Below are 18535 nucleotides of genomic sequence, written 5' to 3' on the forward strand. Positions count from 1 at the left end.
CTTGTATCTAGCATCGGATTATTTCATAATTTGACTGGTTTAGATGCTTTGCCATAGCGGTATTGCAGAAAATTGTAAGTCTGAAGAACTTGCTAGCTTCAGTCTCAATAATAGCAGCATCAGCTTCTTTGTGTTCCTGCGGCTCACTACTGGAGTCTTGGGCTTCAGAATCACCCAGCACTTATCGACTATCAGCTGTGTACTCATGAAGTTCTTCTGCCCTAGGGTAAATTGCAGGAGGTCCAGGCAACTCTTTGCTTCCAGCAAGATCCACGTTAGGTTTAGGTCATTATTTGTAGTAAAATTAATGTGATACTTTTTCACATTTATTCGTGTATCTATCCGCCAACAAGAGATACTTGAAAACTTTCTAAACTACTGTGTTTTGGCTGATCCTACTCCACTTAAACCATATAGTTACAAGTAGCGTTTCATTCTTGCCTTTGTTTTGTGATTTGACAATTTTGTGGTTTAAAAATTCTTCATCATCGACCAGGTGAAGATTCTTTCCGTAGGTAATTTAAGTAGATAAGAATGGTTATAAAGAAGCAGAAGTTCTTAAAAATAGATTAAACAAATTTTTACTTACATGTTGCTTCCGAAAGCCCACTCCAATATAAATGAAAATAAACTTCAAAGTTCGAAAGACCAATTTGTTTAAAAATTAAGTTTAGTACAAAGTTTTAATTGCATATTACTTATTCAAATAAAAATAAATAATTTATAATAAAAATAGTACGTTTGTTTATTTCATTCTCTGATCAGCTTTTCCACAAGGGCCGCATACTGACACTGCAGTTTGAGTAAACTTCGAGTATATTATATATTGTCAAGTCGTACTTCTGATACACTTTTGTTTGGTTTGCAGTAACTTCGAATTGATTGTAGATTGAAAAATGGAATTCGGTGGTGAGAGTTCTTCTTCATATTCATTAAGCTTCCAGCTTCCTATAGAATGTTAAAAAGATAAAAAATATGAAAAGAACTTATATTTAGTAATTATATTTAAATTATGAATATCTATAATTTTCTTATTTGTTACATATTTTCCTAATTTTTTAAATGGCTGGAAACTGAGATTTAGTCTTTATAGTTTAACTATATGGAGATGATAATGATGTTTTATAGGGCGCCATGGAAAGTTTGTTTGAATTTTCATCAAGAACACTAAATTTTTGTTAGAGATATCATTTGTACCGAACAATCTTTGAATGAAGAGATCTTCGCATTATCATTTACTGGACAGTTCCCGAACGAATCAGAGCCAGAAGATCGGAAAATAATCGAAAGAAATATATATATTTAAATCAGTTTTACAAATGTAAAAATAAATACTAAAAGGTATAAATTACGTAAATTTTATTCAAGCAAGTATTTGTAGCTCCATGCCTCCCCGAATCATACGTTATAATCATTTTTCGCTTTCATGTAAATAACTAGTAAAAACATTGGAAGCACAGTACCGTTTCATATTTATTGTTGAGAAGTGAATTGAAAAGAGTCCCTATTAACATATAGAGACTCACTAGTGCTCAAATAAACCCTTAAGCATCTACATTATACAATCTGATTCTAAATTTTACAAATACTCCAAACACTTTCATACAAAAGTGAACAAATAAAATGAACACCAAACAAGCATTGATCAACTCAAGTAAAAAACAAAAATGAAAAGTGGTGTAGAACGAAAACTACTTGAATAAAAGAGTAAATGAAAAGGTGGCAATGTGGTAGCAAATACGGCAACCATAGCCGACACTTTAAGAAATATAAGCTGCCATTGTATTCTTCCATTCATTCATAACCCTTCGAAATGAAAATCTCTAAAGAGGTCACCATGATAAATCCTCAACCAAAATAAAACTGAGTGTTTGTCGCATAAAAACATCTTTTGCGAGTGTTTTGGTAACGACATGAAGCGTTGCTGATCTTGAGTAGAGGGAGTAATGGTAATGTCACAATTTGCGCAATAATAATGTTTTCTTGTGGTTTAATAAAACACTTGGCTTATAAAAAAATCGTTAGTAAGATCAAGTGCTCTTTCAGCTAAACATAGTCGCAAAAATAAGAAATGCTAAAACTTTAAATCAACTTAAATCAGTTTCTTGTTCTCCAATTTTATACGTCTTACATAAATTTTGAGATGGTGAGGTTAGTTTTCTTTTTAAAAATATTTAAAATTTTCTACAACACTAAGTGTTTTTAAGAATAAATAACTACAATTTTCTTAAATCATAATATTAAAAAAAAAAATTTTACTATTTTTTTCAATAATCATATTTTGTTTTAATTTTGTTTGATCTTAAGTAAGAGCAGTATATAAACTTGAAATTTTTAAATATTACCGTTTTTTTACAAGTATATTTCGAACTCGATAGTCACTTGTTTGTGTACAATTCAATTTGGGCAGCTTGCAAGCCATGCCATAAGCCGGTCAATTAAACGTTTATATTATTCAACGCCACTTAAATCAATGCTAGTTAGATGACAACAAATTGATCATCGTATATCAAAGATATTCGTACCTTCAGAGGCAAAGTCTGCTAATAAGAGACAATGAATAAATCGTTCCGCTTCACTTAAGTTAGTTTCAATTATCAGTACAAGGTTTGTCTATAAATCCCTACTTATCAGCAAGGACGCTGCGTGTACAGCAAACACATACACAAGTACATATATCGGCTACAATAGATATCTATGAGAATATACCATTACGTGTGGGAATGCCGACTCGCATTTTTTGATTACTATGTATTTACTGTTATATTCGTCGTTCAATAAAATAAAGATTATCGTTGTAATTGACCTTCGGCAAATTGTCTGCCACAGCTGAGCTCTATACGGACATAAGTAGGTGTAATCGCCAATAGCCATAACGCGGCCGTAGCCATCATTTCCCCTCGCTTTTATTCATAACACGAATTATAATTTATAACTGCTTAATTTAGTTATAGCTGGCATAGAATAATATTTAGCTTCCTATCAATATGTGTTGACAATTATTTCAAGCAAACTGTTGATAGAAGACCGCATATAAAACGCAGGATATAATAAATGTTAACTTCCGAATGAAAATTCAGTGCTCCGAGCAATGTTCATTAACGCGAAGTGTGTTGAAAGTTTCAGTCCCTGGGCTGCTGTTGCCATAGCGAGCAAATTAGTCAAGTAAAATGTGATTACAATTGTTGTTGCGTTGGAACTGACTATGAAAAGTTATCGTCGGATGTGTGGCTATTGTCAATTGAACTATTATACTCTTGCAACATGTTGCTACAGAGTACACCCTCTAAACAACTAAAATGACTTTAGTTTTGCTTGGCTCTTGCAGGATTCCGAGATTTTGGCCTTAAATTGGAAGCTGTTTGCCTTTTGGTCCTTCAACTATTTTCTCGTCAGCACTTATGTGCTTGTGAATGCGTCTTCTTATGTATTTACCTATAGATGTCGATCAAAATGATTTTTCTAAACGAAGTTTTCATTTACTTATCTCCTTCGTGCCGATTTTCAACACTTTGCAACTATATAAAAAAATTTTCACTCTTTCTAACCTCTTTTAAATTCTTATTCGCAATATTTTAGACTGCAAATACTAATGATGGACTTCATTCGGAACATCTTCTATGCAGGCAGAGAAGGTATTAAAAGTCCCACAAGCATTTAATAAAATTAAACACTCAATTTAATGAAGGTTTTGTTTAAGAGTGCGGAAATAGTTGTGGGTATGCTTTTCACTGAGAAATCAGCTCAGCTAAAAAAGGGAAGCATTAGTTCCTTGTAGTAGAACAGTGAAACTTTAAGGTGTGGTCATATTCTCAAAACGATACTTTAAGGTAAGCCTATATTCCCGAAATGATATCAAATATAAAATGATAAATATTAAACTACTATAGTAGCAATGAACTGACAAACCTTGAAATGAAATAAAACGCCAACAAAATTACCAATAAAATACAATCGAATAGTTTTTAATAAAAGTTTATTAAGTGGCTTTTGAGCGAAGTGTGATTCTACAATAAGAATAGTAATGTGGAAATTTGAGTGTTTAGTAAAACGATTGACTGACATGGCGTATGATTGACATTTTACAATGCGCGCGATCTCATACATATTTAAAGAATAATTACTTTATCGTGTCTATAGGAGCAAGAGTAAGCTCGATTCGATTTTATACATTCTAGGCACTGAGACACACTGTTGTTTATTTATATTGTTTATATAAAAACATCTATTAACTATGGCGGTAACTTTCACCTATCGAGCTTGAAGAAGAGCGACAGAGGCCGCAAGCTGCAGTAATAAGCGCAGAGCGGTAAACAAAACATCGAATTGCGCTCGGAAGAAAGAGGATTGTTTAAAAACAAGATTACAGTTGCATTTCTTCTTTTTCCGTGCTTTTGCTGCATATGATTTTATTTGCAAGTTCCGACATTTAGCTATGGTAATATTATTACAGTTGCTCGCTAATGGTATTAATGCTGCTCCAGCTACTTATTTGATTTTATTTGATTAAAACTTTCGGTTTTGTGATCATTCAGCATATATGTAAGTATACGGAGCGTGACACATCCATTTATTGTTACTTCAACATGGTAGGGTCTTATCGGTGGAGAGCAGTTGAACGATGTGGCATAGAGCGTCCAACGCTGCATATAGAATGGAACGAAAGGGAGGTTAAAAAATTAAAAATATCGGACATATTTTTTTTAAAGAAGATGAGATGGCATAATGCCATAAAAAATTTTAAATTTGCCCAAAAAAGAATGAAAACATGAGGATAAATAAGTTCTTAAAACCGTATCTGTTAATTTTCTCTGATCTATCCTTTACTTAGATAAATAATTTATTTGTTTTTAATTAGACACTATGTTGATAGTTATCAATTTAGGTTGTGATCATCGAAGTATAGTATTCGGAGTTAAAAAATATTCTTCGACTTACTTGTATCCATACCATATTCCTCTCATTGCGACGTCCCTAAACAGTTGTCATCATATATGTAGATATATATGTCCATAGGACGATGAGTCATAATATAAGGAAGGACTCTTAAGAAGATATGTAGAAGTACTTGTTGGTGTTTATTTTTGCATCTTCTGTTTTCAATGTCACCGCAAAAAGTATGATGATCTTCATTTGTGTGCCTTTAGCTATATAATTCGATCCAGAATAGAGTCGCACATTTCACTGTATTCTATGTAATCATTGGACGAGGAGGTCTTTTATATAATAAATTAAATTAAATTTTTCTGCGACTAAGTATTTGGCGAAACTCGCCAATTGGTTCGAAGGGAAAACATGCTTAGGAGTTGTTTTGGGACTTGTTTTCTACGGCTTTATATTGAGGACCCAAGGGTTTATACTTACTCTTGAGAAGTGCGTCTACTGTAGATTATGAGATCATGCAGATAGATAATATACTACAGAAAATAGTTACCATACATAGGAATATGTGTATAAGTTAATCAAACACAAACGGTTGATTTAAAAAAATATATTTTCGGGAGCTATGCTCCTTTATTCCTTTAACACCAACTAAAAACTAAACTTTACATTTTATCATTCTTAATGCTAGCCCTAAATCTGTCGCTAATGCTACGTGACCAAAAGTGCTGATTCTGTGGTTCCCACCGTTTTGCTAGATTTGTGTTGCTGGCCGTCCGTTCCCATAGTCTGGAGTTACACGTGCCGCAACGTCAGCGACTTTATTAGTTGGATGTATGTTGGATGCCTATGCCTTAACATAATGACGTGTTATGTTGCGCTAAAGAATGTTGGTGTAATAGTATGCGTGTCTTAACATTTGTTAATATGTGTCGTGCTAACATATATATCTCATAAAAACTATCAATATCGTCATGTTAATAAAACAATTTTATTATACTTATTTTTATATAGGACAATATATTTAAATTTGGTATCTACATACAAGTATATAAATATGTAAGTATGTCGAATGAAAAGCCACAAAGTGCACTTGCATAAAAAATATTCCGTTGCACTTCGACTCAAATGTCACTGGTATCCAATCTTCTCTCCAGGCGCACGCTGATGTATTAATTTATTGCCACTTTTCTCCACTTATTTTTATCTGCTCAACTGCAGCGACTATTTTATTTCCTATGTATTAGAATTTATAGCGCTTTTGGGGTAATACTAGTTTTAATTTTATAGGTTAACTAAAGTTTTAATATCCCATTTGAGAAACAATATATTCGTTTGGGACTTAATATGAAATCCAACTACACTGCCCGCTTTTGTGTTGGCAAGTTGTGTCTTAGAGAGACTTGATACTGTTTCAGGAAAAATTCCAGAGAAGAAGTTAAATGAACTAAAGTCATTTGAGATTCAGGAAAGCCTTGAGAAGAGATTGGAAAGACTAAAGTCATTTGACATTTGAGTCCATGACCATTTATAAAGTACTAAATTTAAGAATACTGAAATATAAAGATTAGATTTGGTCAGGTAAATAGGATGATTGAGGCCACTAATAATTCCACTTTAAAACCTGTGACACTTGTTCCTTGTGATGCCCAGTACTCTTAGTACAAATTCGGCGGGTTTGTAAATAGTATGGCAAGCGAAATGCTCAAGCTTCAGTATGGCGAAAGTTGTACAGACGAGAAGTAAGTGTCTAGAGAATATTCCTTTTACAAGTTGTGCCTTCGAAAATTTTTAGCCTCACCGTGTGAGTACTAATGGGACAGTGTCCAGGTCGGACACTTATCAATTCAATTGGCCTTTTACATACCACTTTGGGCTTGAACTCTTTTGTTACTCCACCAGGCTTTATAAATTTTAACGATAACAGACAACCCGACAAGCTTAATATGGAAGCAGCTTGAGGCTCTGCTTGTGAGGTCATACACTTTTTGATGTGCTTTGAGCTCAATGTCAGTGTGGTCAAGGTTTGTATAGCAGCTTTACTATGGGAATGGATTCAAAGTTCCATAAAAAAGCCGCACTTTGATGGAGTATATCTGCTGTTACATTGATGGCTACGCCTTCTGCTTTAAAGACACTACAGTTTATGTTAGTCTAAAACCCCCTGTCCATCCATTCCCTTGAGCTTCGATGGATATCTGAAAAACCTCTCTGCGCCACAAAATATATAAATGAAACATATATACATATAATAGTACATATGTGTGTCAACCTATGGAGTAGAAACGGCAACTTTCATAATTGGATTTTTTACTTTCTCAAAGCTCTGTGCTTAAGGTTTCGGAAATTGACTTTCCGATTTTGCAAAATCATTTTCCATAAGTTCTTAAAAATAAATATGTATTGAAGTATACACGAGATGAAAAAGCATATTCTTCATTTAAACAAGTAAGGAAGGGCTAAGTTCGGGTGTCACCGAACATTTTATACTCTCGCACGATAAAGTGATAATCGAGATTTCATTATCCGTTATTTACATATTTTTTTATTTTGCTGTAAAATTAATTAGAATTAAATTCTGAGAGATTTACCGATATTTTCGGTGAAAAATTAGGTTAGGGTAGGTTGGGCACTGAGTTCTTCGTGTTCGATATCAGGGACCTTGAAAAGTTATAGTCCGATCACAACAATTTTTCCACAAGGGATACCTCAGCTCACATACCGTATTTGAGTAAAGTTTTATTCCGCTATGATCATTGGTTTCTAATGTATATATTATACAGAGAAGGCATCAGATGGAATTCAAAATATCGTTATATTGGAAGAAGGCGTGGTTGAGAACCGATTTCGCCCATATTTAGTATATGTCATCAGGGTGTTAAAAAAATATTATATACCGAATTTCATTGAAATCGGTCGAGTAGTTCCTGAGTTATGGTTTTTGGTCCATAAGTGGGCGACGCCACGCCCATTTTTAATTTAAAAAAAAAAGCCTGGGTGCAGCTTCCTTCTGCCATTTCTTCCGTAAAATTTTGTGTTTCTGACGTTTTTTGTTAGTCGGTTAACGCACTTTTAGTGATTTTCAACATAACCTTTGTATGGGAGGTGGGCGTGGTTATTATCCGATTTCTTCCATTTTTGAACTGTATATGGAAATGCCTGAAGGAAACGGCTCTATAGAGTTTGGTTGACATAGCTATAGTAGTTTCCGAGATATATACAAAAAACTTAGTAGGGGGCGGGGCCACGCCCACTTTTCCAAAAACATTACTTCCAAATATGCTCCTCCCAAATGCGATCCTTTGTGCCAAATTTCACTTTAATATCTTTATTTATGGCTTAGTTATGGCACTTTATAGGTTTTCGGTTTCCGCCATTTTGTGGGCGTGGCAGTGGGCCGATTTTGCCCATCTTCGAACTTAACCTTCTTATGGAGCCAAGAAATCTGTGTACCAAGTTTCATCATAATATCTATATTTTTACTCAAGTTACAGCTTGCACAGACGGACGGACAGACGGACGGACGGACAGACAGACATCCGGATTTCACCTCTACTCGTCACCCTGATCACTTTGGTATATATAACCCTATATCTGACTCTTTTAGTTTTAGGACTTACAAACAACCGTTATGTGAACAAAACTATAATACTCTCTTTAGCAACTTTGTTGCGAGAGTATAAAAACCATATGTTCGTAACTTTAATATCATACAAATTTCATAAACAAGTGGAAGTGCAGTGTAATAGAATTGTAAAAACAACCTAATACTTTTAATTTATTTAAGTTGCTAATCAAATTCTAAGCCATTTGAAGTAGACGTTAAATGTTAAGCATATACATATCTATAAGGACAGGGTGCTATTAATAGCTTGCAAGTGAAGAATACGGATAAAATGGAAGACGTTAAAGAAGGTAGCCAACGAAGCTCATGATGGAAACTAAAATGGAACGAGGAAGACCGTCAAAGAGTTGGCTTTGAAATATTCTCGAAAATGAAAAACGCATTGAACTGCAAAGGAGTTGCATACAACCTACAGTAATTTAAAGTATTTCAACCATTTACACATCATTGCGGGCAGTGTTGGAAAACAACACGATAAAAAAAAAAACAAAAACTAAAAGCATAAAGATTATTTTATATGGCATAAAATACATAAGGATAATCCTACATATACACAAAGTATACGAAAAATGGTAGAAAACGAATACAGTTTGTAATTTGAGGTCAAGCACTGAAAATGCTGCCACAGCCAACTAAACTATAGCAATTTCAATGTGCAGCCGCTGGAGCATTCAGACGACAACTGCAACCACCAACAACTCAGACTATGTGACGCTATTAAATGCTTGGTTTAAAATCATAATTTCAGCAACATTCAACTGTTGGCACTGGCATGAATGTACTATATGTTTGCCGTTTACGTTGCTCCTATTTAATTTCCTTCTTTCTTAAAGCAGCATTCTTAGGATTGAGAAAGTCGCCTCTATTTCTCATAGATTTGTCGACCCCTTTGTACTTCATTTGCTCACACGTATTTTTCTGGGTATGCGTAATAATTTCTATGCAAATACATACTTCTACTCTTAAACTCTTGTACATGTTTGTTGTACGGGAGGCCGCCCTTTAATAGTTTTTAAGTGAGTTTCATGAAAATTATTTTTACAAAGTTGGACTACGCAACTTTAAGTTCTAGTAGGTAGGCAATTTTCTTTCTCCCCATAGCTAGGGGAAACAACGATAGACAATCTCAATTTATTAATAAGTGAGGAAGAGCTATGTTTAGGTATAACCGAACGCTTCATACTCTTGCAACTTGCAAGGATTATAGCCAGGGGTGTACCTTCAGGTAAATAAGACTTGTTATTTATATGGGGTCTAGGGAGAGTTTTCACCCGATTTTATTAATTCTAAGCTCAAATTTGCAACATTAAAATAAATCACGCTCTCTCAACTTTATTAAGATAACTCACGTATCGGCTGATATATGTATGCGGTACAAAGTCACCCGGGTGTTCGAAATCTGAAGTATTGACCCGATGCAACTCATTTTTGATACTCAAAGTTAATCCTGTAGGGAAAAGATTCACTTGGAATTTCAATTTTACATCACATACATTAACAGATATTTTTAGTCAAAAGTCTACCATAGATACTAGGCCCACATTTTGATACATAAAAGCTTCATCAGTTTAACAGTTGAATTTTGACCATTTTTGGACGTTAGTTGATATTCTCTAAAGGCATTGTTCGCGGTAAGTTTTATCCCTTTATATTAATTGCTTCTTAATTTCTTATTCAAAGGATAGAATCAGATAGAATTTAAAATTGTTTTATAAGGGAAGTAGGCATATCTGTATCCGTATCCGATTTCGCCCATTTTCACACTGTGAGATAGGAAATTGAAAAAAATGCAACTTACAAAGTTTAGGCGAAATCGGTCGTCGGGTTCCGCGATATGAGTTTTTTTTTCTAAAAGTGGCCGGTACCATGCCCATAGTCGAAGTTTGACCCCGGCTCCATTTAAGCTTTATCATACCATCCCAGGGGTAAAACATAATACCTCTGGCGTATTTTCAAGTAGTTATTGATTTATTACGCTTTTAGTAGTTTTTAACCGTTATTTTGGGTGTGAGCGGGATTTCCATTCGATTTCATCCATTTTTAGACTATCGGTAGGAGTTCGGATTGTATTTACGGTAGGTGAGTTCCGTTGTTGTAGCGTAAGTGGTTTAGAAAAGTTAAACCGTTATACTCTTGTTATGAAATAATCTTTATTATGATATTGATCAGTAAAAGTTTCGTAGGTAATAATCCATGTCAAATTTTATGTAGATATCATAATGAATATATATATATATCTTATAACATCAATAGTACTGTCCATCGTGATTAGTCGATGAGTCAATTAACACCTTAAGGTAAACTAATCAAGTGGCTTACATGCCGATATTTCATCCTTCCGATAGCCCACACGTGGCCCCTAATTACAATGGCAGGAATTTTTGACAGCAAATATCCGACGCTACAAAAAAAATTGCAAGTACGTGCCATTTGACAAATTCACCCGCCATGGCAACAGCAGCCTGAAGTTATCAGTTCGAACATTTTTCGTGTTAATGAACATTTCTTAGAAGCATAAATCTTCATTTAGAACCTGATACCTGATTACTTCTTGCCATTGGTCTACGATGTTCGACTAATGACAAAACATTTCTTTGAAATTGTTGCCAACACATGTTGCTAGGCAAGCCAAATATTATTCCATGACAGCTATAAATAAATGAAGCAGTTATTAATTATCATTCATGTTATGGGTAGGAGAGAGGGAAATGAAGAGTGTGGCCAATTTAATGTGATTGGCAATTGTCGGTTGACACTGAAACACGGTTGAGGCGCACACACATATTTACATCCGCAGTAGTGGCGGACAATTTGCCTGAGGTCAATTACATCGCTAATCGTGTTTCAATTAAATGTTAAACATAACAGTAAATGCTTCCAAGCTCAATAGCCAGTGGATGAAAACATTAATAAAATACGGGTCCGCATTGCCACGCGTAACTGTATTCCCTCATATATCAAAGTGTAGCCGCAACATTTGTGTATGAAAGTGGACAAGTGGACCAACCGAGTAGGAGTAGGAGGCTCTGCCCTTAAGTGAAGCGAAAGAATTATTTCAATACCTTTTGATTTAATTGTAGTACTGTTCCAGAAAAGTGGCGGTAGTAATAAAGCTTTGGACCGCTCTCATTTATGTAATGTACACTGATGAGGTCTCTGCGACTTTAGTTGCGTTGAAGACCATAAAAACTTAATTGAGTGAATTTACAGCAAAACACAAACGCAAATCAAAGTGAATTGCTTGCACAACACCTAAGTATAAAATGCGGCTTCGAAGATTGCTTTTGGGTAAACTCAGTAGTAAATGTTATATATGTAGATAAAGTGGGCAGAGATTACATGTGTTAAGCATGTGCACATACACGTTTTTTTAAGGGGCAGGTGTTTATGTGGAGATCACCACTATTAAAATTACTGTAATTAATTATTTCTAAGTTTTCTATTCCATGCTATTTCTCCGAAATCTTAACGAGTGCAAGAATATAAAATCATAAGCCTAAAATTAAGAGACAGTTCATCAACGCCCACGAAATATTAGCACGCGTCTTTAAATTCGCTATCACCCATGTATACCTTAGTACCGCATCACCTCCAAATATGCCTCTACCTAAGCGGAAAAGCAACAATTGCTAGCACGATGTATAAGCACGAGAAATACCAACTTCTCTTGCAATAATCTCTTGAATATTACACTACATAAATAATAAATTTTCCATATAGTGACATGATTTTTATCATATAGTTTGTAGTTGTAGCAATATATGTACTTCAAATTATTTAAAATATCTGGTTATTTATTTAAATATAGCGCAGACATTGTAAGCATATTTCATAGCTTCATTCCTTATTAAAATATAAACATATTAATTTCTTGATTTATAAATTTCTTTAACATGTGTAGAGTTATGTATGAGGCCTATTTAAGGTCAATAATATACAAAGAAGTGTTCAACGAAGCGATACTGTCATCACAAAAATCATTCAACACACGCGTTTAATAGCATTTAGCGTTTGTAGCATGCAAGTCATCCTTCCCAATAAAAAAGTGACAGCTACTCTTAAGCGCCCATAATATTCGTATCGAGTTAATTAATTAAATAGTTATGTATATGTGCGGTTGTGTGTAAAGATAAATTCTGTTTCATGGTCACTAAGGATTTATGCAAATTATATGGTAAGTAATATCATTAAGGGCAACAATTGAATTTTATTATAACGGGTGATTTTTTTGAGGTTAGGATTTTCATGCATTAGTATTTGACAGATCACGTGGGATTTCAGACATGGTGTCAAAGAGAAAGATGCTCAGTATGCTTTGACATTTCATCATGAATAGACTTACTAACGAGCAACGCTTGCAAATCATTGAATTTTATTACCAAAATCAGTGTTCGGTTCGAAATGTTCGAAATCGACAAATTTTGTTCAGCGATGAGGCTCATTTCTGGTTGAATGGCTACGTAAATAAGCAAAATTGCCGCATTTGGGGTGAAGAGCAACCAGAAGCCGTTCAAGAACTGCCCATGCATCCCGAAAAATGCACTGTTTGGTGTGGTTTGTACGCTGGTGGAATCATTGGACCGTATTTTTTCAAAGATGCTGTTGGACGCAACGTTACGGTGAATGGCGATCGCTATCGTTCGATGCTAACAAACTTTTTGTTGCCAAAAATGGAAGAACTGAACTTGGTTGACATGTGGTTTCAACAAGATGGCGCTACATGCCACACAGCTCGCGATTCTATGGCCATTTTGAGGGAAAAACTTCGGACAACAATTCATCTCAAGAAATGGACCCGTAAGTTGGCCACCAAGATCATGCGATTTAACGCCTTTAGACTATTTTTTGTGGGGCTACGTCAAGTCTAAAGTCTACAGAAATAAGCCAGCAACTATTCCAGCTTTGGAAGACAACATTTCCGAAGAAATTCGGGCTATTCCGGCCGAAATGCTCGAAAAAGTTGCCCAAAATTGGACTTTCCGAATGGACCACCTAAGACGCAGCCGCGGTCAACATTTAAATGAAATTATCTTCAAAAAGTAAATGTCATGAACCAATCTAACGTTTCAAATAAAGAACCGATGAGATTTTGTGTTTTATGCGTTTTTTTTTAAAAAAAAGTTATCAAGCTCTTAAAAAATCACCCTTTATTTCAGGAAATTAAATTTGTGGCAAATCACGTGAAAGCACTAGTATACCATAGAATGAAGGCGAAAGCTTAAATACTGTGTTTTGTTTCATGTTAACTTTAAATATTTCGGAAGTATTCAAAAGCATGTTTTCACATCACCATTCTTTATGTTGATAATCAAACTGTTAGCAGCGGTTTTGTTTAAAAAGGCGTAGCTCCTTTAGTAGTAGTTTTAACAAAATCATTACATGTGGAGATGACGGGGTTATAATCTGTACCACCCATTTTTACAAAGTGGGCAGGATGGGAAAAAATTGCCCTGACCAAATAGGATTACTATATCTTAGGGGCTATGTACATATAATAAACTTATAAAAGGTGGAACCGGCCAATTAAAAAAAATTTCAACCGCAGATGGCCCTGTCTAATGCAATTCATTTTAGTAAATAATAGTACTTTGTCTTAATGTGGAAGTTTAATTATGGAAGGTTATACTGGGTTTGTCCGGAAAGTAATAGGATACTTTCAGATATGTTCAAATTTTCTTGGCACACTTCCACTAGACGACTTTCTGGTCATCAGTGAGCACTTTTGAGACCATCTTCGCGCACATCTTTCGCTATTCAAGTGCTCCGACACAATGTCATGAACCACAGATTTTGATAAATTTAACATACTCGTATGGGCAATTAATCGAATACTTAGTCAACGGTCTGAGTTCAAAACTTTGCGGACATGAGTCACATTGTCGGTGGTTGTCGAAATCGCAGATCTCCCAGCACTGTCTTCATCAGCGACCTCTTCCACCGAAACACACCACTTCTTGCTAAAGCAAATTCTGGTTAAGCCTGATTGATCATATCAAACGACTCTGTCGCAGATTAACTGAGTTTCACATAAAACCTCTGCTCTAACGAACGCTGCATTTTCGGCTTGCACCACTCACAGAAACACGTCGTGCGAAAATGTTTGTCCTGACTATCTAGGTGCTTGGAGGCAACTGACCAGCTGCTCGTTCGTTAACTAGGAACGCTCTATTCAGAACACAGTCGTTGCACGCACGCTCCGAAGAAGAGTCGCGGCGGCACAAAATCATACCCTATTACTTTCCGGACAAACACTGTACTCAATATCGTCATAAAAAATGCAAACCAACGCATAATCAAAAAATTTGAAATTGAGTAATTTGATTTTGAGTCAAATAGATTTATAACCAGTTGCATATCTGTGTTTCTTCTGGTGCCGTATATTTCATCAATTCGAAAATATGAATAGTTGATTTTTTAGTCCAAAAAAAGTAATTATATACAGTTTCTACAGCATAAAAACAATTGAATTTACCGTTTATTAATCAAAACTGAAGAAAGAAATTGAGTGCTGCAAATAGTTGTCTCAGAAAGAAAATGAAAACGAATAGTAATGTCTTTAGAAGAGTACTTAAGAAAAAGTTGCATATTGGAAGGAGCAACAAAAGTTGCGAGTGGCTTTCACTGCTCTTTCTGCACTTATGATTTTGAAGAAGAATGAAAAAACTCGAACCAAGAAAATGTACTAGAAACAACAAAGTGGCAAGCAAAGTACCAAACTGCCGTTAGAAAAAGATCACCGCTCTTGTAGCTGTTGTTATTTTGGGGGTTTGGCTGCCACAGAATTGTGCGCCAATATCATGTTCGTACTATTTTTGCTGGTGATGATTATTGCGCAACATTTTTTGAACAGTTACGGCATTTTGCTTTGGTGTTATTATCACAGCTGGCCGCTGGTTTTCTTTATTTTGGTGATTGGGTGATATTCAGTTTTTTGTGGGTGACAATTTTAAACAACAAGCGAATGCGTATAGTGTATGGGTATGTGCGTAATGAATCAACGTATTGTTAGAAGTAGTGCCTGCCCTATTTAAAGCCATTATTTTTGATAATGTTGGATGATTGATTTAAGTCTTGTCCTGAGTCAAATTTGTGGACGAAGTTAGAGCTTGAGGTTGTAATTGATACTCAGCTGTTTGACTTTTCCTTAACCTGTTTAATAAGAGTTCTACTTTCTTCTTGCTGTATGTAAACCAAGGTATTTTTTCCATGTTAACTAACATTAATCCGAACTGAAGATTCTTTCTATCAAACAAAGTGGGTAGAAAGAGCAAGCAAAATATTTTCCATTTTCTTTGGCCGGTTACGTTTTCATACGAGGGCTGCTATATGTATTACTGGCCTCATAATGAAAATAGGCATATTTATCAACGAAAATGTTTTTTTTTTTGTAGGATTTGGCTCGTCTTGGAAGACCCACACGGTCGATTGCGGATTTGTTTCGGGCTCATATGCATAGATCCATGATTCGTCACCTGTGATGATCTTATAAACGTCTTTTGAAGCACCGCGATCGAATTTTTCAGCATTTCTTTACACCAATCCACACGGGCCTTTTTTTGAGCGATTGTCAAATTGTGCGGGATCCAACGAGAACAAACCTTTTTTACGGCCAGGTGTTCATGCAATATCGAATGTATGCTGGTGGGAGAAATGCATAGGCATGCTTCTATCTGAAAGTATATTACATGACGATCTTGCATTATCAGTTCACGTACGGCATCGATGTTTTCTGGCACAACGGCTGTTTTTGGACGACCTTCACGGAATTCGTCTTTGAGCGAGCGTCGGCCACGATTGAATTCGTTGTACCAGTTTTTCACAGTGCTATAGGATGGTGCTTCATAGCCATACAAAGATTTTAGTTTATCGATGCACTCTTGTCGTGATAATCCACGTCGAAAGTTTTGAAAAATGATCGCACGAAAATGTTCACGAGTTAATTCCATTTTTTGACCGAGATGAATTTTTTAATACACTGTAAATAAAACAATTCGCGATTAAATGACAAAACGTTCTGAGTGATGTTATGCTAAAAAATGTCAAACATTCCAACACTTGGTGTTGCCTAGTCCAGAAATATATATAGCAACCTACGTAACTGCTTTTACATCAAGCTGATATAAGAAATAATATTTTAAAAGATATTATAGCTTGGATGCATTTTTTCTGTTTTAATTATCGATGATGGCGCATCAGTTGTTTCTGGTGATATACTAAGGAATAGTCAGTGCCATCATATCAAGTACCAAAAACTATGATTTTTTCACAGGATATTATTATTATTATTTTTTCAGTAATATCGAACAATATTGGTTCCTCGCTTAAAAATATTCTTTGTAATTGAAGGTGTTATTATTGTTATTGGCGAAGTATCCTATGTACAGGTATAAACATACTTATAATATTTATACGAACTGAATATATGGATCTACCCACTAATAATAACCATGCAATTACGTATTTTCTTTTTAGGGATTTAAAAATGACATTGGAAAATGCTTACCTCTGACATCCGTTTGCCACTCTCCAGCTCTAGATAATCTTCTTCGCCACTTTCATCCTCCACACCACTACTAAATGCACCAGCGAAGGATTGCTTAATAGCAGTGCGTAGGCAACGTCGACGGCGCTCCACTTCATACACCAAACCGATGGCATCCTCCTCATCGCTTACCTCCATTGAAATGCGGCGCTGCACATGGTTGGCAATTAGACACTTACGAGCCGTTTTCGCCTTCGCTCCTTTATACAGGAATTTTGAGATATAAAGAAATTTTTTGAATTAACAACGTGCGGTTAAATGAAATTGAAAAAAAGTTTAAATTTGATATTTTGGAATAAAATGCCTAAAGGTATGCTATAAACATATCCTAAAAGTATACCTTTTTAAAGAATTTTTCAGAAGTCTACTCTTTACTTAATTTGATGTTTTTTGCATCAAACACTGCGCTACCTACCTTAAATAGGAGAAAATATGTCAAAACTAAAAATTCTAAATATTCATATCCAAACTTTAAATAGATTTTAGAGCTTTAATATTTAATTAGCCGGTTATAAGTATGCTACATTTCAGGTTAGAATAATCGAAAATAATATAAGTGCTCACAGTATGTGAGCTTACTTCCAGTCTCTTATATACTGTTAGCTTTAGTGCGACTTACTTGTAACCATATTTCGGTGAATCATTTTCATTGACCACATCATCATATTCTCCCGTTCTCCACGGCCTGCGGCCATCATGTACATATGTCCACTTGATGATAGGTTATGACATTCGGAAGCGTAAGAATAGTGGAACTACATTGTGTCTGTCTGTAAGTTTATTTGTAGGTTAAGAAATGGTTTGCTTTAACGTACGCAAGAGCACTATTTTTTCAATGTGTGTGTGTTTTGTGTGTGTTTGTTTGTCTCTTTCGGCCCAAAATAGAAGCCGTGTCCAATTTGTTAGCCTGCATTAAGCCGTAAAATTACAAAACGATGGACTTTCTACCGAATAACACTTCTGACAGCCAATCGCGCTAATCGGATTTATGTAGGCATACACTCAAAAAGCATACAAACTCAGCTGCAAGGTCTATAGTAAACGAATATTGTGCAGACAAACGAATTTTCTGCTACGCATGTACGCCAGGACTTCTGGTAAAGCTACAACTATATAAATACTTAGTTGTTGTTTTTTAAACTATTTTTTCAAAATTTCGCTATTTTATATCACTAAGAAATACTTAATACATCTTTTAATGCATCACACTTATACCATCATTCATTTCAAACTGTTTTCAAAACCACCACTCACTTATATACACAATATATTTTAAAGACTGTTTGTGGTTCAGCAGCATTTAGAATTTGTTTGCTTTTCAACTTTGCTTTGTTTTCGTCATTCGTATACGCACACTTTTCGTTAGTAATTTTTAGGCGCCGACATTTTATCGGCTCACTTAGCATTCATTTTCCCATTGAAGCATGTCAATTACCTTAATAGCACTGAAAATAAACGGAAAGAAAACACCTTGTTAACACGTGCAA

At 35.1% G+C, this 18535-nt stretch overlaps 1 protein-coding gene across 1 annotated transcript; it reads right to left on the reverse strand.

The window, feature by feature from the left end:
* Nucleotides 1-664: 664 nt before the first annotated feature.
* Nucleotides 665-18165, reverse strand: LOC125777072 (uncharacterized). Its single transcript, XM_049450961.1, has 3 exons — nucleotides 17668-18165; nucleotides 17010-17248; nucleotides 665-948 (listed from the first exon to the last, which is right to left on the reverse strand). Exons 1-3 carry the CDS (start codon nucleotides 17750-17752, stop codon nucleotides 820-822), a joined length of 453 nt encoding a protein of 150 aa, XP_049306918.1. The 5' UTR covers nucleotides 17753-18165; the 3' UTR covers nucleotides 665-819.
* Nucleotides 18166-18535: the final 370 nt, after the last annotated feature.

The sequence above is a fragment of the Bactrocera dorsalis genome, chromosome 3 (genome assembly GCF_023373825.1).
Source record: "Bactrocera dorsalis isolate Fly_Bdor chromosome 3, ASM2337382v1, whole genome shotgun sequence".
Taxonomy (NCBI): Eukaryota; Metazoa; Arthropoda; class Insecta; order Diptera; family Tephritidae; genus Bactrocera; species Bactrocera dorsalis.

What these genes read in the sequence shown, in the direction of transcription:
- LOC125777072 (XM_049450961.1), bottom strand. Translation starts at nt 17,752, where the DNA reads ATGTACATGATGGCCGCAGGCCGTGGAGAACGGGAGAATATGATGATG. An exon ending in TCACCGAAATATGGTTACAA is followed by an intron (nt 17,249 to 17,667) that starts GTAAGTCGCACT and finishes TCCTGTATAAAG; the next exon opens with GAGCGAAGGCGAAAACGGCT. An exon ending in GTGGCAAACGGATGTCAGAG is followed by an intron (nt 949 to 17,009) that starts GTAAGCATTTTC and finishes AACATTCTATAG; the next exon opens with GAAGCTGGAAGCTTAATGAA.